Here is a 25,478-nt window from a genome sequence, read left to right as displayed (position 1 = left end):
CAACTTTTTTGCAGAATGAGTTATATGTTGTTGAATCCTGTCTTTCTAACCTTTCTGCAGATGCCCATAATATGGGTTTTGCTCAAACAGCGAACCCTAGTATTCAAATTAGTTTCTGCAAAGCAATGATGTGCATTGCAAAGAAAAAGACTATAGAACAGAAGCCAAGTGAATAATTCTTCTACTCTTTTCAGTACAATCAAGATATCAAAAATCTGAATTATTACATTAGTCTTCCCACTTGCTTGAATAAGTTCTGGACAAACTTGCATGGGTTCAGGGTAAACTTCCATAGGCTCAGCAGACTCATGAACTTTATTATACATTGGCACGTTACCATTTTCATTGTGTTCTCCATCTCCCTGATTTCATAAACACAGGACATCAACCAAAGATTAGGAAAAGAAGAAATGAGGAGGCTTAACTTTAATAATTTACACAATCAAAATGAAATAACTTGTATCAGATTCTAGTTACTGGTCACTGTTTCATCAAATTCCCTGAATCACATGCTAAAGTTATACAACCTATCAAATAGAATATAAAGTACGGACAAAATAAAATTACAGGAGATGGTTTCCATGAAATGCTAATAGCGAACAATTATCCTCTACAAGCTATGGACCCAAAGGCAGTGTATGAATTCTGTGTAGGACCAGGTAGTGTCCTTAAATATGGCTGGACGAAGCTTATAAGAACAAACAGAAGACCAAGCAAACAAGCAAATATGAACAATGTTAAATATATGAAGCATCATACACTGATACAAATTCATTTTTTGGGACTTTTCGCAACCTGAATATACGATCAAACACAATTAGATCTCTGTCTGTTCTCCTCACCACCTATATGTGATAAAAAATAAAGATTTCCACCTTGAGAATACGCGTGGCCACCAAACACCAAGTTTCTTGCATAGTGTTGTTATCCATGTGTCATTATTAATGCATGCCTCGTGACAAGTGGTATACCCTCTAACATTTCTAAACAGTCATTAACAATTACATATTTCTAAGCATGTCTTAAAATCAAACATTGACTATATATAGCTACACAAATTATCAAACAAAAAAATAATCTTTTTGTAGTAGTTTAGGTCCCACTGTAGTGCTTCTTTTCCCCTTTCAAGCTCACAAATCCTTTACCACTATTATTACCTCTCACATCTGCAAGCTGCTTTTACTACCCTGTTTCATTACACATAATTCCCTCACCACTATTCTACTGCCCTGATTCATTAACCCACATTGAATTTTAGACTCCAATTTTAACGATCATTGAATCTATGCTTCCAGAATTTCTGTCTTACTGCTTTGTTACCTTTACCTGAACTGAAATGCTTCCATAATCATGAATTCCGCTGTTATATCATACTGTTATTTATCATTTACACTTAAAATTACTGAAGGACTCCCTTCAAAAGGAACTGTTTTTTGTTTTCTTTTCATCCTTGTTTTTATTATCTGTCAGTGGCAAAAAAAAAAAGACGCGGTTTTAACAGTGCAATTCGAATTTCACATCTCCCATTCCTGCTGTTCATGTACCTTGGTTGTCCTGTTATGCTCTGTTTTTCCTCTTTGTAATATGCATATATTATAGAGCTTGCAATGTGTGAAGAAGCAAAATTAGTGTTTGGAATCTTAATAACCATAACTTAAATGATTTCTAAAACTTTCAACTTCCTCACATGACTTTGGTTGCTTTGGTTATAACAGATTCTACAAGTACTTGCATACATACTTCTCAGTGCACATCGCATATATCAAGTAACTACAATGTCTCCTTCCCTTTCTGTATTTATTCATTTTTGGAAAGCAATATAGGAGTGTCATAATGATGTTCATAGTTATACAATGATATTGTCAATGATTTACACTATTTTTTGTATCTGTTTCCTCCAATATATCCTAAAATTGGTTTGTGAAGAACAAAATAGAAATCCCGACATCTCAAATATAAAAAACAAACATGAAACAGTTTACAGCCACATATTTATACAATGTTGGAATAAAATGGGTACTCATTATGTGAAGAATTTCATTTTAAATTGGTCATTCTCTTTCAAGTCAATTTTGTTCCAGTTCTATTTTCTATCATAATAAAATTATGCTGCACATATGTTGGATCTGTAATTGCACGAATTCCACTATGGTAAATCTCATTATAAAATACAGCTGCGGCATGGTTATTGAATTCATCTCCAGAATTTAGAAATTTTGTTTTATCATTAAATTTGATTTCCTGATACAAGTCAATGAATTCTTACAATGGAATAAAGATTAGCAACATAATTCAACTGAAAATTACGATAAGGAGGAACCTGGAACATTTTCGTTAGGGCAATTTTCCGCTATGAGCCTCCAATTCTGGTTCAAATCTCCTCCTTCGATCTACTAGACCAAAATCTGAATATAATTCTTTCCCCGAAACGAACCACTTCATGTTTTTGTGGAAGCTTTTAAAAAAACTCCCTGTATTCAGCAGAGATGTGATTTCCTACCCAAATTTTTGGGTGATTAGTTGGTTTACTGTGCAGAGGTGGCAGTTAGTTTCTATTAAACTTATGTTGAATTCCTAAATTTACTCTCATGCTACCGTTAACAATAAAGGCTCCCTCCTCATTTGTGTCATCTCTCCCTCAATTCCACCGTAATTTCTTCCTCTTGTATTTTACTTAGATAAACTGGAAGTTTGTTCTTGTTAATTCGACTTCCCCACTTCACCTGCTTGCTAAATGAAATTATATTTCTTTCCAAGTCCTTGTTTTTTACTCGCAATGGGTTTATTAATTTCCAAATACATGTGAATTCATTTTAGTAAAAAATAAATATCAAAAGCTCATAATTGCGTATTAATTATTTTCTGTTAATGGCATTAACGTGGCATCTCAGTTGCAGAAAACTAGTAATCACTGTTAAATCGAATTTATGTTTAGCAACTAGTTAATTACTTCATCTTCAAATACAGAGTAAGAAGGAAATTTCATAAATTTAACATTAATGGAAATAATTTAATTTAATTTAATTGTGGACCATAAATTCATTTTCTCTTTTTAATGTTTTTAAACATAAGTAGGATCAACTAAATGAATTAAATCAATTCACAATTTTTTTTTCTCTATTCTATCAACCATGAAATGTGTAATCATCATGAATGATATTAGATTTGGCTTATTGATGTTGCTACCCTGCTACTCTACTTCAATCCTTGGCCTGCATTTATCATAGCCATGACATGTATTCTATCTGTAATTTTATACCCTAGGTATGTTAATCAGATTTATATAATTGATTATGCTCTAGATTGTAATCAGATTTGCAGTATTTTAATAAGCCAATATTCAGTAAAATCAGAAATAAAACAGTAGACAAACAGGCATACCCTGGGAAAACCTCCAAGGAGGAAAAACCCAGCATGAAAGACCCACAGGTCAGATTGTATATTCTCCTTTAAATCATAAGTACAAATACTTAGCTTAAATCTGATCTTCACATATCAGATCTGTCCCTTTGCATGCTTCAAAATTGCATCAATAATACACTATGTCCTCTTGGACAATTTCGCACAAGTCTGGAAATTTCGCACCCTTCCTTGAAAGTTCGCACCTTAGCAGCATAGCTAAATTCGCTGTTTGCTTGATGTTGAATTGGTGATTATGGCTTGAGAAAAGTTCTTTATTTATATGCATTTGTAACATTTATTTCAAGTCGGCTCCTTTGGGTTTTGGCGCCAAATTTATTAAGGTGTGAGTGTTTGAAGCTAGCGTGGGAGAAGTAGGGCTGGACCTAGCCTTGGGGTCACGTTACCCTTTAGGGCCCAGACCTAAAGGGTTCGGATGTTGCCTTAAGGCAATCCGAACCCTATAAATCCCTAGTTATAAACAACACTCCCTCTTAACTAGGGAGGAGGAGAATACATAATCTGAACCTTTAGAGTTCCATCTAGCACACAAGCATAGAATGGATCTAGCGCACAAGCATAGAATTACATCTTCCACCTAGCACACAAGCATAGGATGGTTCTAGCACACAAGCATAGAAAGTGTAATACACAAGTGGGTCTTTACATAATTACAATCATCCATCTAACACACAAGCATAGATTGGACATGATTCATTCTTGCACACAAGCAAAGGATGATTCACAACACTGCATATAGAGTCACTGAGATTGCAGCTCCCTCTCAATCAAGGTCCCGTTTTCCACAACACGAAGCCTGTCTCTGAAGTATTCGAACTTCACTCTGGATAAAGGTTTGGTAAGGATGTCCACAATCTGTTCATCTGTGCTAATGTACTTAAGATGAATGGCACCTCTTTGCACCATGTCCCGAATAAAATGATAGTGAGTTTCCACATGTTTGGACCGATCATGGAATACAGGATTTACTGACATCTTTATACAACTTTGATTATCACAATGAATGGTGGTGGGATCACTAGCTTGACCAAATAATCCAACAAGGAGCTTACGAAGCCACGCTGCTTCTCTGGATGCAACAGATGCGGCGATGTACTCAGCTTTTGCAGTGCTTAATGCTACCGAAGATTGCTTTCTACATGCCCAAGAGATCATTGCAGAGCCCAAGTTGAAGTAGATACCTAAAGTACTTTTCCTGTCCTTGACACTTTCTGCCCAATCTGAATCTGAGTATCCTTCCAAGAGGATTGAGGTATTAAGTGAATACTTCAGCCCATAACCAATCGTGCCACGCAGGTATCTTAGAATGTGTTTGGCAGCAACCAGGTGAACAAGTTTAGGTAGGCTCATGAACTGGCTGAGAGCATTCGCAGCATAGCAGATATCTGGCCTTGTATTGACTAGGTACATCAGGGAGCCAATCAACTGCTTGTACTCAGAGGGATCTGCAAAATCAGAATTAGCTGCAGAAACACTTAACTTCTTTAAGTTAGATTCCATAGGGGTATGCATAGGTTTACAATCTAACATTCTAAATCTTTTCAAAATATCAATAACATATTTTCCTTGACTTAGAAAAATTTCATCAGCTCTTTGCCATACTTCTAACCCTAGGAAGTAATGCATTAGACCTAAGTCCTTCATTTCAAATTTTGAGGCTAATTCCTTTTTACATCTTATGATTAATTTACTTTCACCAGTGAGAAATAAGTCATCCACATACAAAACTAAAATAAGCATCTCATCATTGTAAGCCTTCAAGTAAATGTTAGCATCAACATCATTCTTGGAAAATCCTAAACTTAGTAAGTACTTATCAATTCTTTCATACCAAGCACGAGGAGCCTGTATGAGCCCATATAAGGCTTTCTTCAACCTGCAAACATGAGAATCTCTTTTATGGATTACATAACCTTCTGGTTGCTCAATATAGACTTCCTCCTCAATGACACCGTTAAGAAAAGTTGTCTTAACATCCATTTGATGCAGCTCCCAACCTTTGGCTTTGGGTCTGGGTACAATGTCCCAGACATCATTCTTGATTATAGACCCATACTCTTCATCCATGGCTAATTTCCAAGCATGATGGGACATAGCTTCTTTGATATTGTGACGTTTAGACTCAATTATATTGCACATCACAGAAATGTAGTTGGCGTGATTTTGGAAACTCTTGCTATTTCTAAAGGTTCCTCTGGGAGCAGCAAACCATTCAGCATCTTGAATCGTGTTTCTAACCCAAAGTGGTCTCTTCTTGCGGACCACAATATCCTGAGGTATATCGGTAGAGTGCATGGGTTCTGATGGGTCATTTTGAGCTTCCTGATCTGGAAGGTCAGTAGACTCCTCCTGTAACTCAGGGTTAGCATCAACTATTGAATCTTGATTTTCAATCACCATATCATCACAGTTGTTTAATGAACCTTTAGATCTTTTGAAAGCAATATCTTCTTCAAAAGTTACATCTCTACTTACCTCAACATACCTTTGACCTGGAATGTAGATCCTGAAGGCTTTGGAAGATTCGCTGTATCCTACTAGGATGCCTTTCTTTCCAGATGGATCCAACTTGGTTCGTTTTTCTTTAGGCACATGAACATACACAGGGCTTCCGAATATCCTTAGGTGACTGATGTCAGGTTTGATTCCTGAAAAGGCTTCTTCAGGTGTCACATCCTTTAGGACGCGATGAGGACATCTATTCTGAATATAAACTGCGGTTTTGGATGCTTTTGCCCATAGAAAAGGTTGCAAGTCTTGATCATGGATCATGGCTCTTGCAGCTTCAACAATGGTCCTGTTCTTTCTTTCAGCAACTCCATTTTGCTGAGGATTGTAGGGAATGCAGAACTCCCTCTTAATTCCTGCGTTAACACAAAAGTCATAGAAACTACCTGAGGTGTATTCACCCCCATTTTTAGACCTTAAACATTAATTCGATTTCCTGTAGTATTTTCAACTAAGGCTTTGAATTCTTTAAATCTATTTAGGACTTCTTCAGACTCTTTAGATTTAAGAAAATAGATCCATGTTTTTCTAGAGAAATCATCTATGAAGATAACATCATATAGGAAACCGCTAGGAGATGCTACAAACATAGGACCACATAAATCTGAATGAATAAGCTCTAACCTTTTTTTAGCCCTACTATCACTTTTATGGAAAGGATTTTTTACATTCTTACCCATTGCGCAACCTTTACGAGCATCATCATGAGATAAACTGAGTTTAGGCATACCTTTGACCATTTTACCGAGAGTGGGAAGAGCTTGAAAGTGAAGATGACCCAATCTTCTATGCCATAGCTTGCATGATTTAGGGGTCTCATGAATGAGAGCTTGAATTGGATTAGCTGCAAGCTTATATAAACTATCACTTCTATTTCCAATAATACGAGCAGATTTGAAATTAGATTTCTTAGGCCAAGCGAGTACTTTCCCTTCAAAAAATGCTATTTGTAAACACTTATCTTCTAAGGCAGAAATGGAAATAAGATTTCTTTTAATACCAGGTACAGAGAGAATATCACAGAGTTGTAAGGAGATACCAGAATCTAGTTTTAAAGAGGTAGTGCCAGAACTTTTTACCGAGTATCGAGCATCATCACCGATTACTACATGAAGATTGGTGTCCTTTTCAATCAGATCTGAGAGATGCTCACGAAATCTTGAGATGTGTCTGGAGGCACCACTGTCAAGTATCCACGTATTGCTGTCCGTAGAAACACTGCTGGATAGAGCAGAGATAAGAAGGTAATTTTCACTTTGTTCGGCAACTTCATTTAAATTGGCTTCCCTTTCCTTTGGGTCATTCTAACAATCTCTGGCATAGTGACCATACTTATCACATCTGAAGCAACGAATGTGAGAGGAATCTCTTGACTTTTTCCTTGGATCATATGAGGAGGATCTAAAATCTTTGCTTCTCTTCTCTTTCTTCCAATGACCACCTTTCCTAGATTTAGTTAAGAAAACATGATTATCTTTGAGAGAGTTCTTGAGTTTTCCTCTTACCTCAATTCGAGATTCCTCTTCGATGCAATCAGATTGAAGACGCTCAAAGTTGGGACGATCGGCTCTTCCACCAATGCTACGAATGAATGGTTCCCATTCATCAGGTAGACCATTTAATGCAATCATCACAAGATCTTTATTTGAGATTTGGCAATCAAGAGTGCTTAGCTTCTCCTTTAGTTCATTGATCTTCATGAAGTAGGCTATGATGGAGTCTTCTTCTTTCATTTTCATGTGAAGAAGCTGCTGTCTTAGAGCAAGAGCCCTGCTGAGATTGTTGACTTCATACATCCCTTCCAAGTGTTTGATCATTTCTCTGGCAGATACAAACTTTGATATGACAGTGACAAGATGATTCTTGATGGACTCAATTATGACCCTTCTAGCCTTGAGGGAATCTTTCTTGAACAATTTCAGCTCTTTAGCATCTTCTGGAGGAGACAACCTTTCTTCTTCTACAAATTTCAATAGATCATTCTCTTCAAGGATCAATAGAATACGAACTTTCCAAGCAGCAAAATCAATGGCTCCCTCAAGTCTATCTTCAGCCTTCAAACCTGACATTTTTAATCTGAAAACAATTAATCTGAAAACAAATAACAGCTATATGCAACCATTGATTTGCTAAATCAGAAGTTAGTGACACCTTAGCTCTGATACCATGTAATTTTATACCCTAGGTATGTTAATCAGATTTATATAATTGATTATGCCCTAGATTGTAATCAGATTTGCGGTATTTTAATAAGCCAATATTCAGTAAAATCAGAAATAAAACAGTAGACAAATAGACATACCCTGGGAAAACCTCCAAGGAGGAAAAACCCAGCATGAAAGACCCATAGGTCAGATTGTATATTCTCCTTTAAATCATAAGTACAAATACTTAGCTTAAATCTGATCTTCACATATCAGATCTGTCCCTTTGCATGCTTCAAAACTGCATCAATAATACACTATGTCCTCTTGGACAATTTCGCACAAGTCTGGAAATTTCGCACCCTTCCTTGAAAGTTTGCACTTTAGCAGCAGAGCTAAATTCGCTGTTTGCTTGATGTTGAATTGGTGATTATGGCTTGAGAAAAGTTCTTTATTTATATGCATTTGTAACATTTATTTCAAGTCGGCCTCCTTTGGGTTTTGATGCCAAATTTATTAAGGCGTGAGTATTTGAAGCTAGCGTGGGAGAAGTAGGGCTGGACCTAGCCTTGGGGTCACGTTACCCTTTAGGGCTCAGACCTAAAGGGTTCGGATGTTGCCTTGAGGCAATCCGAACCCTATAAATCCCTAGTTATAAACAACACTATCTAGTGATATTATATCATCATAATGAAAAGAGAACAAAACAAAACCCTACTATCCAGATTTTGAAGGGTATTGTCCTTGTCATTTCTTCTGATTTTATCAATCTCAGTGGTATCCTTTCACTGTTATCTTTGATCACTTTGCTGAGAAATATTTATGCCCTGTTTTGTGGACTATGGCTGTATATGCTTATAAACCCTCTTTAGTGTGCCTCAAAAGGCACTTATGACTGTGTTTTACTGTTCATGGGGCTTGGACAACAATGATTAATCACTCTTTTCTCTGTTAATATACTTTATGAACTGTCTTTTGGAAATCTTTAAGACTATTATATTCATGGTTGCATTCTCCCTGTATATAATAACTGCAAATGCTCATTTTTCTCTGACTAGTTCCATATCACTGTTCTTCATCTCAGTCAAAAGTTAGCATATCTTTTGTTAGTTTCCAAGAAAAATTAAAACTTGGGGGCCAAATTCTTATGGGAAAATTCCAATTTTTGTAAAATGAAAACAAGGATCTGTGGATCTGCCCAAGTTCTTTTTCAAATTCACTTTACCAGGTACCTTCAGGAGAAGTTTATTTGCGTAAGAACATGTGAGTTGAATTCAGAGTATGTGTTGTTGGAGAATACCTTCAAATGTTTCCAGTTGAAAAGTCTTTGACGAATTTAAATAGAGCAAACAGAGGATTCACAGCGCCTGCAAATATGGCTCCTGTGGTTCCTATACAGAGAGAAGGCAAGTTTGGCCCTATTAATTTTCTATAAAATGCAAAAGTATTTGGGCTTAAAGAATCGAGATATGATCCTTTTTTCAACTTGTTTGTCAATCCTCTTCTATAATTTTTGGCTTCAGTTCCCTTACTGGAGCAAACTGAGAAGTCTTCTTGTCCAAAACTTGTGTTCTCTGAGGGCTCAGGCAAGTTGGACGATTGACCTTGCAGATTTTCTGATATGCTGCAAAATGGATTTAAGTTTAGATATTCATGGAAGTAGCATTATCAAGCATTCAGTACTATGGATTGTCTGCTAAAAAACCAAAATGATTATATTCAAAATAACCAATGAAATCCTAAAGATAATGGTTTCATCAAACCTTTCAGTGATGTCATTTTTCTCTTCTAATTTGGTTTCTTTCTGACTTAAAAGCCTTGCATAATCTCCTGCTGTACCATTCGAAACTAATTCATGTAATTTTTCCATGCAATGCTGTTAGTTTTAGGATCAGACTGTAATATATAGATAGCAAAATCAGAAAACCAAAAAATCAATGCACATAAAGAACACCAGAATACCCTGGTAAAACCTCCCACGTGGAGGTGAAAAACCCAGCTATAATCTCAAATCTTATTATGACAAATCAGTATGAGTTTTTACAAATCTGCTTCAACACTTGAAGCAATCAGAACTGCAGAATGTGAACAGGAGTATGGAGTACTCAAACTAGGGCATACACAGTAATGAAATGACTTATCTGCAGTACACTTGAATGCTGATTCAAGACACCATTTGCAGATCAATTCATTGCCTCAAGAAGGTTCGCTGTCCTCAAGGTGGAGTTCGCTCCTTCCAGAAAGCAGTTCGCTGGGCATAGAAGATGATTCGCTGCTGATAAGAATGTATTCGCTGATGACTCCATGGATTCGCTGATTACTGCTGAATGAATGTATTGGGCATAAAAGATGATTCGCTGCTGATAAGAATGTATTCGCTGATGACTGCATGGATTCACTGATTACTGCTGAATGAATGTATTCTCTGATTGTCGCTGAAGGAGATCACTGTGTGGAAATGAATGTGTAATAAGCATGAATGATGCTTTGTATATATATGTGACATAGCCTCCCAATTTACCTAGGTTGGCTTTATTGTTTTGTCGCCAAGAATAGGATCAAACCTATAGATTACAAGTTACATTCATATAGGTCTTGTCCAATATAATTGCAAGTTACATATAGGTCTTGCTTAATTACAAGTTACATTATATAGGTCTTGCCCAATATTCATAGCAAGCTATAATTACATGTAATCCGAACTTAGCTATAATTTCAACACTCCCACTTAGCTAGGGAGGATTCTAGCCAAATAACAAATCATCATGGACCTTTCCGTGATATCCATCTTGCATTGCCCACAAAGGATGGATTCAAAACTTTATTATGCACACCTCCAAGAAATGAATACACACAAATATATAAATACACATCATGAACTTCTTTCATGATATCCATCTTCCATTGCCCGCAGAGGATGGATCCACCTTGCATTGCCAGCAGAGGGTGAGAAGAGGTCTTACACCTCAAAACTTCTGTACTAAGAAGAATAATCTACCACCTTGCTTTCGGCAGAGGGTGGTTCCACCTTGCATTGCCCGCAGAGGGTGGAGGAGGTCTTTCACCTCAATATTCTCCTAGAGAAGGATCCAATGTCACCTTGCATTGCCCGCAGAGGGTGGAGGAGGTCTTGCATTGCCCACATAGGGTGGAAGATGCAACTTAATGCATCACTAGGACTGAGACTCCCTCTTAGCCAAAGCTGTGTTCTCCACCACTCCAAGTCTCTCCCTGAAGTACACAAACTTCACTTGAGCAAAAGAGGCTTGGTGAGAACAACAGCAATAGTGTTGACATATTTCAGCTGAATTGCACTTTTTTGTATCATATCACAATTTTCAACCCTTATGTTGTAAACCCTTGGCCATGCCAATCGAGTGGACATGAATGGTGAATAGATTGCAAAGGAACGTTTCCCATGCTATTTGGTTAATGTTTTATACACTATCATCAGATTTGATCTCGATCATATTATATGGATGTACCATATATGCTTTATTGCAGTTTAAGTACAAGCGAGCTGAATTGTTAATCGCGCCGGACCAGCTAGTCTGGTTCCAAACAAACATATAAAAAATACGTTTTTGCCAATAACACAAAGGTTATACATGTTTTTGACTGTTGATTTCGCAATTTATGGCTGTGATTTTTTCAGTTGTCAATATCACGGTATACGTTTTGATCATTTTGAAGCCAGAATAGCTGTAGGCAATTCCTATGAGAAGCCAGTCAAACTGATTTGATCTCGATCATGTTATATGGGTGTACCATATATGCTTTATTGCAGTTTAAGTACAAATTGTTGCATGCTGATGCACATGGTCAAAACTTTGCCCCAAATGGTAATGCTTCATTGTAGGACTTCAACCACAAGACAGACAAACAGTTTGATGACCAATACCAGTTCCATCTACCCTTTGGAAAGATCATCAACAGAAACCCTAGACAATATTAAAAAAATGTTTCAAATATGTATGTGCTATATACCAATAAACAGATACACCATGAACGAACAAAAGTTGTACCTGTTACCAAAGTGCACAAATACACATACCTTGCCAACCGATATTTTAACATAGACAAGCTCACCAAACTGCCCAAAAATCTGCTTCAGATCTTCTGAAGTGTTTGGATCCAATGCACCAACAAATGTCTGCAACATATAAATTAATAAGAGAATGCAAGAAAAAACCTTAAAAACCCTTTCTACATGCACTTACATATGGTTACTTACAGTTGTGTTATTCAGATCATCATTTATCGGTAAAACTGCTGCAGGTGGTACATTGTAGCCTGGAGTTTGATAGGAAGTTGCACAAGGAAGAAAAAACATAAGAAAAAAACCTAAAAAAACCCTTTGTACATGCACTTACATATGGTTACTTACAGTTGTGATATTCAAAACATCATCTATCGGTAAAACTGGAGCAGGTGGTACAATGTTGCTTGGTGTTTGATAGGAAGCTGCACAAGGGTAAAAAGATAAATTGACATATGCTCAATTGCAAAAAATATAATAATGAGAAAGCTACTTACTGATCCTGTAAAACTTACGTTTAAATGGAAGTACAATCAGAAACTGCATAGGTCACATTGCACCAAAAAACCACCGACCTTAAGCTAAGGAAAAGATGTTCATACTATATAAAGGATACAAAGTTTGGATCCAATCTGCATTTAACATTGGAAAAATTTAAGCACCATCTGACGACAAAGACAAATATTATTACTAAGACTTTTATAGCTGTGGAAAGGAAGAGGAGCTCATGAGCAAAAAATAGCAGTATCTACTCTTTATCAAGAAAACTTTTAGTTAGTCTCTCCCAAAGACCTTTCCAGAAACTGCCATCATTCCTATGTTTGAGAAATAGCAAATGGCCATCATTTCTATGTTTGAGAAATAGTATTTCAATTATACATATAACCAATTCTATAATTGAGCGTAGAACTGAGAAACTAGACAAGCATGACAGAGTTCATAGCCACTGTTAACACAAAAAATTAAATTCCTTTTAAGTATCATGAGAAATAAGTTGTACAAATAAAGCACCAACATTTTTAATTGAAATATAGTCATTTTTCTTCAAGACTTTAAGTGAATATTTAAATCATGAAACAAAACATAAATCCTCACAGAACCAAACTCCTTGAAAGTCTTAGGTTTGCCTTGGCCACCATAATGTACAGCCAAATCTGGGATGCACGGAAATAGAAACTGAAGCAGAGCCCTCAATTAAAATAAACTCTAGCTGAAACCATGCCAAGCGACTTACCTCAAAATTCTAAAAAATGCATGTGAAATTTTTCTGCACAAACTATCATTCAGTTGATGTCGTCTCCCAACAAAAATAGACCACTGCATTTCTAGGAAGCCACATTACACAAAAATTTTGAATGGAACAAATTTAATCATTCTATTTTCCTGCTAAAACTGAAAATTCACGAGTCAAATCTGCTATAGAACTAAAACTTTACCAATTTTCATCCAAAATCTTGCAATGAAGAAAGTTAAATGATAGTGAAAAACAAAAATAATGCTACTTCCAAAATGGTTGACTTTTCAAGAAAATGAGTGCTATAACTTTGAAGGCTTTTTTATATGATCAAATTTATTTTACTATTAACGTTGAAAGCTTCTTTTATATGGTCAAATTCATTTATTCAACTACTACTTAGCAGAGACCTCATGCTTTTCAACTTAACACGTGTAAGATGCCTTAAACAGAAAATAAATTCGTTGAAAATCAAGTGATATATCAGAACAAAATTAGTTGAAAACAAAATTCATAAGCTCAAAGCCCACCGAAATCTACGGCAGCAACTTTCCCGACTTGAACTGAAACCATTTATGCGATAAGAGAGAAGAAGACTCGCCTTTTCAAACACCGGAAAACAGCTTCAGGGAATATTTAATGTACTAGGTTATGGGTACACTCAATAGCGTGCATTGCATTGAGACTATGGAGCCAAACAAAAAGAGAACATGTCCAAAACAGTGCATTAAAATGTGTCAAGAAAGAGTAACACGTGGACAAAAGATGAAAAAGATTTAAGTTGAGCAGAAGCAAATACATGCAGCCTAGCAAGTGGAACAATGTTTCTTAAGAAGCTATTCATCTTTATTTTCTTGTTAACACATCGCTAAAGCAAATGTCGAGTTGGTATGACATTCAGAAACCCATTTTGAGGAAATAAATGTTTCATATCTGTGCTCAAATGTCATAACAATAATATGCATCAGACAAGGAAATGCCTGAGCAAGTCGAAAGAGAGAGGGACCCAGTTTTGTACTAGAGTTTGTGGCTCAATCGCCTGATTGTAATTTTGGTTTAGCAGGACCTTCCAATTTATGTGTTTTCAGTTCCAGATCTGTGCATCCACCCGCATTCTCATCATTTTTCAATTTATTCTTTAGTGGGTTTTTCTTTTTATCTTTGTAATGTCCTCGATATAATTAAATAATATTAATTATTGTATGGCCCTAAATTTAATAATAAAATCTGTCAGGCCCCCTTTTTTTATTTTTTATTAGTTAAGTTATGTTTGTGTTGGCCCGTTTGTAAACCTTCGGGAAGTTTCCCGGAGCCCATATTTATGGCTGAGTCTGTCATAGTTGTAGGTATGCGATTTTGATATTTTCTCTTGTTTGTACGAATTCCAGTTGGAGTTTTGTTGTCCGCCATTTCAAAGGTGAAAGACCCTCCCTACTTGGTATCCGCAGTTTCGGTGGGACTCATCCCTCACCCTATTCTGCTCTGTTCTTAGTTCGGCATTATTGAAATCTGAAATCTGAAGTATTATCATTATTGCTACCTTGCCCTGGTCGCTTTTTGTTCATCATTTCTTCTCGACGCAACACACCATCTCTGTGACCTTGAACTATATTACTTTCTGGCAATTATATTATCGACGAAGGCAAATACACAGCGGAAGGGTGTGCAAGTGTAAGGCACACGAAAGAAGGAGAGTAGCCACCGTACGGCTACCAAGCCACCGTATGGGTGACCTTAGTCATCGTACGGCTACCAAGCCACCGTACGGGTGACCCTAGTCACCGTACGAACCCCAAGACACAGGTGACCCCAGTCACCGTACAACCATTCAACACCGTACAAGTGAATCCTAGTCACCGTACGGTCACCCAGCCATAGTACAAGTGTCCCTTCCACTGTACGGACTACCAGTTTTTCGGCACCGTACCAGTCCGGAACATTACAGTGGTATCAGAGCTGGTGATTCTGCCAGCCTGTCGGGAGAATCATGACATCGAATGAAGGATTGATAGATGCGTCGAAGGAGTTAAGAAGTCAGCAAGAGCTTTGCCAGATCCTCGCTAGAAGGCTTGCCATATGTTCTCTATCCCAGATTTTGGCGGATTGGAAGGAACATCTGTTGGTTGAATACTCTAAGAATACTTTTGCCTGCGAACTGATGGATGGTCAAATATAGGATGACAGATACAAGGTGGTTGATGACATCATTTACTACAAGGACAGAATCTATTTGGTTCTCGTTTCCAAGATAAAGGATACGATTCTGAAGGAAATGCATGATTCTTCCCTGGCCGGACACCCGGGATACTTGAAAACCTACAGACAGGACTGGGAGAGGTTTTCTTGGAAGGGACTTAAGAATGACGTTCTACAGTACGTGTGGAAATGCTCCACCTGTCAGCCAATCAAATCTGAGCACACCTTACCCGCTGGACTGCTGCAACCATTGCCAATCCCTAACCAGAAATGGTATAGCATCTTGATGGATTTCATTACTGGAATTCCCCTAGTGCAAAGAAAGGATTGCATCTTCGTCGTGGCAGATCGTTTGGCCAAGTATGCCCATTTCTTTTCCATCTCCACTAGACACCAGGCAACCCAAGTGGCCTGCATAATCTTCCGCAGAACATAATGAGTGACATGGATTCTGGAACACCACAGTGGTATGAAGAACATGCGATAGACATGAGCGTTACTTTTCAGGAAGAGCGACATCTACATGAGAAGAACTTGTTGCAGATGAGTTTTGAGATTCCAGACCACTATGGGAAAATGATTGATTGGCATGATGGCATGATAACTTCGGATTCGGGCATCGATGTGTTTGATGATTCGTTTCAGTGGGATCCTGATGACTCCAGGCATGGCAACATTTATATTAGAGTGGAGCAGTGGAAGTTGGAGGGAGGTTTACTCTTCTCACGTACTTCCATGTGTGGGCACGTGGTCATGTTGTGGCATGGAGATTTCAGATATGGCTATCCGTGTGCGTGCTTGGTTTGGGACTCTGGATCTTTGTAGTGGGCAAACTATTTAATGATGGATTGCTTGAGGGCAAGCAATCTTTGGGTGGCGAGGATTTGTAATGTCCCCGATATAATTAAATAATATTAATTATTGTATGGCCCTAAATTTAATAATAAAATCTGTCGGGCCCCCTTTTATTATTTTTTATTAGTTAAGCTATGTTTGTGTCGGTCCGTTTGTAACCCTTCGGGAAGTTTCCCGGAGCCCATATTTATGGCCGAGTCTGTCATAGTTGTAGGTGTGTGATTTTGATATTTTCTCTTGTTTGTACGAATTCCAGTTGGAGTTCTATTGTCCACCATTTTGGAGGTGAAAGACCCTCCCTACTTGGTATCCGCAGTTTCGGTGGGACTCATCCCTCACCCTATTCTGCTCTGTTCTTAGTTCAGCATTATTGAATATTGAAATCTGAAATCTGAAGTATTATCATTATTGCCATCTTGCCTTGGTTGCTTTTTGTTCATCATTTCTTCTCGACGCAACACACCATCTCTGTGACCTTGAACTATATTACTTTCTGGCAATTATATTATCGACGAAGGCAAATACGCAGCAGAAGGGTGTGCAAGTGTAAGGCACGCGAAAGGAGAGTAGCCACTGTACGGCTACCAAGCCACAGTACGGGTGACCTTAGTCATCGTACGGCTACCAAGCCACTGTACGGGTGACTACCAAGCCACCGTACGGGTGACCCTAGTCACCGTGTGAACCCCAAGACACGGGTGACCCCAGTCACCGTACAACCATTCAACACCGTACAATTGAATCCTAGTCACCGTATGGTCACCCAGCCATAGTACGAGTGTCCCTTCCACCGTACGGACTACCGGTTTTTCGGGACTGTACAGGTCCGGAACATTACAATCTTTTTGGACTTTTGGTTGCTCGTGTTATTTATAATTTCTATGTTCATGTAATTGGTAATTTCATTTTTTCCCTGTATATGAAATGAAGCTTGCAAGGTCCATCATGCCAATGATTATAATTTGTTGTTGATCTATCGGTGGATTGTAGGAGTGATCGAATTGATGGGCCGAGATTCTTCCATGGGAAGCCAGGGCCTCTTTGTACCATAATTTTTTGGTATGCACACATTTTTTTAAGCTCCATAATTCTATTACAATGTAGTTATAACTCTAGTTTAAGATTTGAGGGTTCCTTATGTGCATGATTATTGTACCTATAGCATCATTTATGTTCTTGTAATTTTTTTTTTTTACCTACAACTTAGTTATGCCTATTTGCAGCATAGTTTTTCTCACCTACACCTTTCTTCAATGTCCATATAGCTAAAGAATCATGAATATCAAGAAATTTCATAGACGTAGAAGACAATAATGTTTGTGTTCTTGCTTGTAGGATAAGTTACAATACACCTTTCTTCAATGTCAGTATAGCTAAAGAATCATGAATATCAAGAAATTTCATGGAAGTAGAATACAATAATGTTTTTGTTCTTCCTCGTAGGATAAGTTACAATTTAATTTTGCTTCAGTTGTTCAAAGCTCGCTACGAAGGCCTCTTTCTCCACCGCAGGAAGAAGCTTTTGGAATTTCTTTGGCTGACTGTAAAAGTTTGACAAATATAATTGTAGTTTCAAGAATATAATAGTTATGAGACCCTGAACTTGCTCAGAAAAACATGTAGTCAATTCTCAAACTTATTAAAAAACTGACAACAATGGATTATTACGAGTATTTTATGAAGTAGCTACTTCACATATTTCAAAGTCTAATGAGTTACTGCTCAGATACTGAGTCAATTCCTATCTATCACCTATCTTAGCCCTTTCCAAGTCTTTGTTGCAGGACTTAGGTGTATATCTGCAAAGCCATGATTGATATAGTGAATTTCCTAGCAATTGGGGACAAGAACTACTTATTGACCTACATATGTCAGATGAGGAAGGAAAAAGAAATCACATCTGTGTGTTTTGTTATGTTGCTCAAGCATCTAGGTAAAGGACATCAATTTTGAAAGCTTTGATCAAATGTCAAAGCTGAGTTGCAAGCCTGCAGGATTAGTTATTCATGCATTTTAGTCATCAGACCAAAAAAAATTCTGTAACTACAACAGACCAAAACCCATGGCTTAAGTAGCTGATCTTCTTTTCAATTTCTGAGATTGTGAATATTGGTTGATGCTCTGGTTCTGAGTGAATATATATTGGAAGTCATTCCAAATTTAAGTTTTTAAAAGGCTGAAGTTTAAATTGAGGTCGGTGCCTCGTCTATTTTGAGTTGGTGATCTTATAGAGGTTGGTGCCTCTAATGTGCCAAGTTGGTGCTCTTGGAAGGTGTATTTTCTTAGTGAGTTGTAGTTCACTCATGTAATTTGGGTTGTAGCCCATTTCGAAGTTAACAAAAATTCTTGATACCGTGGTCTTTACCTGAAAGGGTTTTCCACAAGAAATACTTGCGTTATCTCTATGCGGATTGCTTTGTGATTGTTTTCAATTTCAAGTTTTAATTTCTGCATAAGTATCTTGGCAGGAACAGAAAATGAAGGCTCCACCCAACATTAGATTTCTATTGAAACCCTAGGTCGTGGCACAGTTGGCAGTGCCCAATCCGTGAACAATTTAGAGTCTGACCAAAATTTAATTTAGCTTACTGTATTCACGTCCACTGCAGATTTAGACAAAGGTTAGAACACGATATAAGTTTTATGTATAATTTGAAAGAGGGACTTCCCTTGATGCAAATTGTGCTCCGTGATTATTGTTCATTGGAGTGGAACAGAGTCTCAAGTATATTGATTGCACTTATGTTGTTGATTTACTTTTCCGTGGAAATATCTGCTCTAAAATTGGAAAAAAAACTGAGCTTTTTATTTAGATTGTTTCCTGTTCTATGTTATCTCTCTTATCTTGTCATTTGATTTTTTCAGTTTCCACTTTCAAATACTGGGTAAGGCTTATTGAAGGATCACAATGGGTAAGGGTGAGCAAAAGAAGGAAGATGCCCTAGACATAAGCCCTTCGAGGCCTTTACGCGAAGGTGGAAAAGCCATTGCAAATCTAAGTGAATTAGCCTATACAAGTACAATCAAGAAGATGCAACATGTACAAAAATTGGCAGTTTGGGCTGCTGGAGAAGGCTCCATTCCATCAATTGGAGCTCTTCTGGGCACTCATTTAGCAGCTGCTGGAGAAATTTCGAGAATCCCTCTACCCGATTCTCCATTTTTTACTTGTGAAAGGTTTGTTCCATGATTTTTTATATATTTATTTTCCTTTTCCAATTCATTAACTTGATAAACATTGGCATCATCTGAAATGAAATTAAGATATTCGCGGTAAATAATATCTAAAGTAATTGATCGTGTAATTTGCATTTCAATGTTAGAGAATTGCAGGCACTTGTTTGACACAGTGTTTTGTCAAGTGTCGTAGACAAGAAATAAATCTGTTCCTCCTCGAAAAAAGTTTATATTTTTTTGTGCTAGTTTTCTCAGGAGGAGAGTTTCATTTTCTCCTTGTCTTTCCCAAGTTACCCTCGAATCGTTTTCATTTTTCATGCCCCATTCTTGAAGTAGGCAGGTTTCAACTTCAAGAGCTTTTAAGGATTGCAATTCGGAGAGGGGATTAGGAGTCGTCCTGGGTCCTCCCAATAATTTACATTATCACTTTGTCCTTCATTCGAATTCAAACTTCAGGAAATAATAACAATAAATTTCAAAACTGCAGATTCTTCATTTCGCTCTACAATTGTGAAGATTCTCAGAGCTTCCATGCTGTCCAGCAAATTATACCTTAATAGTTGACTCTATTAACGATCTTTATCTTCGAAGGGCCTTCCTTATTCACAAGTTTCAGATTGTGTATTCTAGCTCCTCGGATTAGCTTAGGAAGACAAGCCATTTTTCCCAAGCTACCCAAGGGATTCTCTATCTTTCTTTGGTGCCCTGCATTTTGAAGCAGTTTTCCACTGAGTTTTGGAATGGGAGGATGCAGGGATAGGTTTTGTAAGATAGATTTTGCCCCACAAATTAAGGATGTCGGCACAAATTATTATATAATAGATGATATTTGAAAATTAATTATAAAAATAATTAAAAGAAATTGCAATTTTTTATTATAAATAAATAATTAAATCCATTTGTTAAAAGTTTTTTGATTTTAAAAGAAATTAAGACCGAATGAAGAGGATAGTGTAAAGGTAGAGGAGTGGCTGTGTGATACACGATATACGACAAAGGTGAGACTATGTAGTTGAAGAAGTGAAAACTAATCATTCTTTCTCATTTATTGTCTTCTCTGTTTTTGCTTTTGCCTGTTAACCAGGAAATAGTAATGAGGATTCAGAACCAGAAACATAAGACAAAAATCTGAAACTTAGAAAATCTGACAAGAACGAGATACATAGAATTCTGAAACTTAAAAAATCTCACAAGAACGAGATACATAGAATTTATCCTAGGAAAACCCTCACCTGAGGGTGAAAAACCCAGCCACAAAAAAAATATTTTATTGAATGCACAAATTGTGTACAGAACTTAAGAGATCAAATCCTCACACACACACTACGTTACCCCAAGTTTCCGGGACGGGGGGACGGGGGGACGAGGGGACGAGTTTCCGGGACGGCAATTTTTTTTGCCAAATTTGGGGACGGGGGGGGGACGGCAAAGGGGACGGCCATATAAATAATAGGGAAAATTTAAAATATATAGGAAAATTCTAAATGTTCATATGAAAACATGGATAAAGCATGCATCTATACATTATATTCATATGAAAACATGGATATAGCATGTGTATGATACTATGAAAACATTTTAGAATGCAAACATCGAACATGCAACATTATCAATAGACTCAATACTCAATATGCACTCATAATTCAGAATTTCAATTCATTCACATTGTCAATATGCATATCATAATAGATATTAAAGAAATAACATACAAAATGCCCAAAGGCCACACTGCTGCCATATTGTTTCATTGTCAATTGCGATATGGAAATCAAAATAGTACTAAGTAAATACTAAAAAGCAAAGTAAAATATTTATTATTTAATATTTTATTATTTAATTTATTTTCTATTTATAAATTTTAAAATTTATAATATGAATTAATTTAAAATTATAAATATTTGATATGAATTAATAAATTTAATGTTGCCTTTTAATTTTTGATAGAGGGCCCATGTTAGAAAAATAATAAAATATAGATAGTCGTATTTTGATTTCATAACTATTCAAATTCAATAATAAAAAAATTGATAGTCATTTTAAAATTTTTTTCAATATAGAGGGCCCATGTTAGAAAAATTAAAAAAAAAAATTGAAAATACGACTTTTTTTAAAAATATTTTTCCCTAGCTCTAGATGTGGGGGACGTCTAGCCGTCCCCAATCCGTCCCCAGCCGTCCCCAGCCATCCCCCCATCCCGGGGACGTCCCCTCAAAATTCTGACAATTTGGGGACGGGGGGGGAACGTCCCCTGGCCGTCCCCAAGTCCCCGAAACGTCCCTGGGACTGGGACGGGGGTTTTCAGGTAGGGGACGCGTCCCCGGGTTTCGTAGCACACACATGATCTCAGCTGAACATAATAATTATATCGAAAGACTGAAGATGATGCAAGGTCACAGCAGCAAGCAAAGTCCTGAGCTTTTCATTGATAATCATCAAATACATCAGAATATCGATCACATTAAACTTCACATCCCTCGGCATATATATAACACATAACACGACCTGATATAGCTCATGAAGAAGAAAGACAGAAGGCCAAACACCAAAAGAAGATGTCATTTACACAACCGACATACACAAAGAGCCAAAGAATTTCAACGGATGAAATCCATGATGGAATAAATGCTGCCAGCAAATACACAATACAAAGACCGAATACTTCCAGCCAATCGCCGAACAAGAAATAAGGAACAGCAAAATAGAAAGACAACCATCAAAGAAATAAATAAAATCTCCCGAAGCGTACGCAAACATTAATACTCCCTCTTAGCAAAGGAGAGATTTTTTTCTGATTTTCAAGTCATGGAGTCTCTCAACATGACAAATACAATGGCTACACCCATATGTGTAAAAAACAACATTTTATCACGGATTCTCTCAGCGTGATAGCATCATGGATTCACTCAACATGATGTTCACCATGGCTACTCCCATGAGTGAAATAAACACAAGCTCTCATCACGGAGTCACTCAACGTGATGTTGTCATGGAGTCTCTCAACATGACATCCACCATGGCTAATCCCAGAGGGTGGAACAAGAACTTTCACCTCAAACTTCTCTAGCAGAGAAGAATGCATTAACAAGTGCTTGCACCTCAAATTTCTCCATCATAGAAAAATGCATTACAAAATCTTCATGATGATGTGGCTCTTTGATATCAACCTTCTGACCTCCTCGTCCAAGGTTGCCTTTAATGAAATGACAAGCACTTTGTGATGCTGGATGTCAGGCTCCCTCTGAAGTTGAAAAGATCACGATCCCGGGACCTAGAAAATGTGAAGCCTTCACCTCTTTATTGCCGGTTCCCATTGAGTTAGTCATGTAGCTGAGTCTTATCTTCTCATAAGACTCCTCCAACACTGTTCTTTATATCAGGAATCTTTTGGTATGCATTAAGGTCTGCTCAAATATACCACATACTGAGTGTTCTCTCTTTTGAACAAGACAAAGATTGCAGACAATAGCAATGACAACAATGTGATAAGTGATCACAGCAAATACAAGCTGATAGGATGCAGATGCCAGATAAGAGCAATGACACAGAGTAGCCGTGATCTTGTCCTTCCAAAACAATAAAGTGGACCTCACATGATGCGATACCCTTAGATCAGTCGCATTACAGAGATCCCATCGTGTTTTGTAGGGCTGCTCGCGAAATCCGAAATAGGCAGAATTGAAGTCGCAACTTAGAGAATGGCGTTGTCTTCAGAAAACATAGATCGAATAACAACAAACAATAAACAAGCAACCCTCTCAGAATCTTGAGGCCTCCTGTGAGGGAGACGGCTTCAGACTCGCTCTGATACCATGTTAATGATAGAACCAGAAACATAAGACACAAAAATCTGAAACTTAGAAAATCTCACAAGAACAAGATACACAAAATTTATCCTGGGAAAACCCTCCACTTGAGGGTGAAAAACCCAGCCACACAAAAAAATATTTTATTGAATGCACAAATTGTGTATAGAACTTGAGAGATCAAATCCTCACACACAAATGATCTCAGCTGAACATAATAATTATATCAGAAGACTGAAGATGATGAAAGGTCACAGCAGCAAGCAAAGTCCTGAGCTTTTCATCGATAATCATCAAATACATCAGAATATCGATCACATTAAACATCACATCCCTCGGCATATATATAACACACAACACGACCCGATATATCTCACGAAGAAGAAAGGTGGAAGGCCAAACACCAAAAGAAGATGTCGATGACACAACTGACATACACAGAGAGCCAAAGAACTTCAACAGATGAAATCCATGATGGAATAAATGCTGCCAGCAAATACACAATACGGAGACGGAATACTTCCAGCTAATCGCTGAACAAGAAATAAGGAACAGCAAAATGGAATGACAACCATCGAAGAAATAAATAAAATCTCTTGAAGCGTATGCAAACATTAACAACATTGTACCTAAATTGGATCTATGATTTTTAAAATGTAATGAACACCTGGAAGGATAGTTTGCTGCATGAAGGCACTGAAATTTAGTCAGCCATAGCGACATGATTGAACAATAGGATAATTTGAGAATCAGGGGAGTAGGGGGTAGAAATCTTCCGCTTGTTGGGATCAAAATCTCTCAAATCATGTTTGGGTTATTGACAAGGGAGCTCATTAGTTAGGGTTATAATATATCATGGCCTATCTACAATTTTACTATAAAATAAATTGCTTTGTTTCATTCTCTATGCCTGTTTTCTTTAAATGAAGCAGAAGTTTACTAAAGCTGGCAACTGTCTGTAGCTTTTCAAACTAGGATTACAATGCTGTTACTTCTGGTACTATTTGGGTACAAGCCTTTTAGACATGAATTCAAATTTGCTAATTCAACTTTTTTTGTTCACAGGTGTGAGACGATTCTTCAGCCTGGGCTTAACTGTTTTGTTCGTGTTTGGAAGCATCCTCGCAAAGCAAGACATAAACCACGTTCTTTTTCCAAATTAGCTAATGCTGTTGTGTATACCTGCAATTTTTGTTCACACAAAAATATAAAACCTGGCACCCCTGAAGGTTACCTCAAAAAAAGAAAAGCTCAAAAAGCTCTTAATGCAATCCAATCAACTCCCATAGAGAAGAACTGTTTTAAGAAGGCAGACAGGAGAAATGTCATGAGTTCTATGTCGATATCTAGTCCTTCCCCTGGGAGCACTCCCATTACACCAACTTCAGCAAATCTTTCGAGTACAAAGAAGAGGAAACGGAAAGCTTGGTCAACACTCCAGGAGCTTACAAATAGCAACCAAAAATCACCATCCTTCAGCAATCTGTGTGCCTTGAAAATTCATTCTTTCAGCTTGTGAGGTTACAGGGATATAGCATTGCAGATAAAAAATGATTTGTGTATTACCATTGGAAATTTGGAAATGTTTTCATAAATGCCTGTTGGTGCTTACCTTTTTGTTTCTCGTGGCTTCAAATATCAAGAATTAGTGGGGTATATATAGACAAAACTGAAACCTTTAAATCGTCTTATATTGCAGAATTTTGAATGTCCTCTCTTCACATAAAGATAGGTTTCAATTCAAATGACTGAAATGAGTACTGAAGCACGCATTGCTTCAAATCATGAGATATTGTTTTAAAACAACAAAGAAGCATCTTAGAGGTATTCATTCATATTGAAAGTTTATTTGAAGAATGAAAGGCTTTTATGAAATTTTAGTTTCATTTGAAATGAAATATGAACATGTTTAGTAAACATGCATTTGCAAGATCTCTATAAGTTGGATCTCTATCATGAGCGGAAGAGATAAACATCAAACATGTATTAAAGAAAACCATGACTTCATGGCCGCAACACTTTTAGAAAGATTTGTAAAGTTGAAATTCATGTCTGCTCTTTCATTATTAACAAGAAAGAAACACTCACCAATTTGAACACCA

At 37.2% G+C, this 25,478-nt stretch overlaps 1 protein-coding gene across 1 annotated transcript in view; it reads left to right on the top strand.

Annotated features, from left to right (window-relative positions):
- Positions 1-25,478, top strand: part of LOC131064531 (uncharacterized) — a 51,249-nt gene extending 25,771 nt beyond the window's left edge. Inside the window, exons 4-5 of the mRNA XM_059210416.1 lie at positions 1,716-1,766; positions 24,442-25,478. Coding sequence (XP_059066399.1) covers positions 1,716-1,766; positions 24,442-24,895 — 505 coding nt within the window. The 3' untranslated portion in view covers positions 24,896-25,478. The remainder of the gene's footprint in view (positions 1-1,715; positions 1,767-24,441) is intronic.

Source organism: Cryptomeria japonica, chromosome 1, assembly GCF_030272615.1.
Source record: "Cryptomeria japonica chromosome 1, Sugi_1.0, whole genome shotgun sequence".
NCBI lineage: Eukaryota > Viridiplantae > Streptophyta > Pinopsida > Cupressales > Cupressaceae > Cryptomeria > Cryptomeria japonica.
Note: the sequence above shows the minus strand (reverse complement) of the source record. Positions and strands in the feature narration are given on the sequence as shown.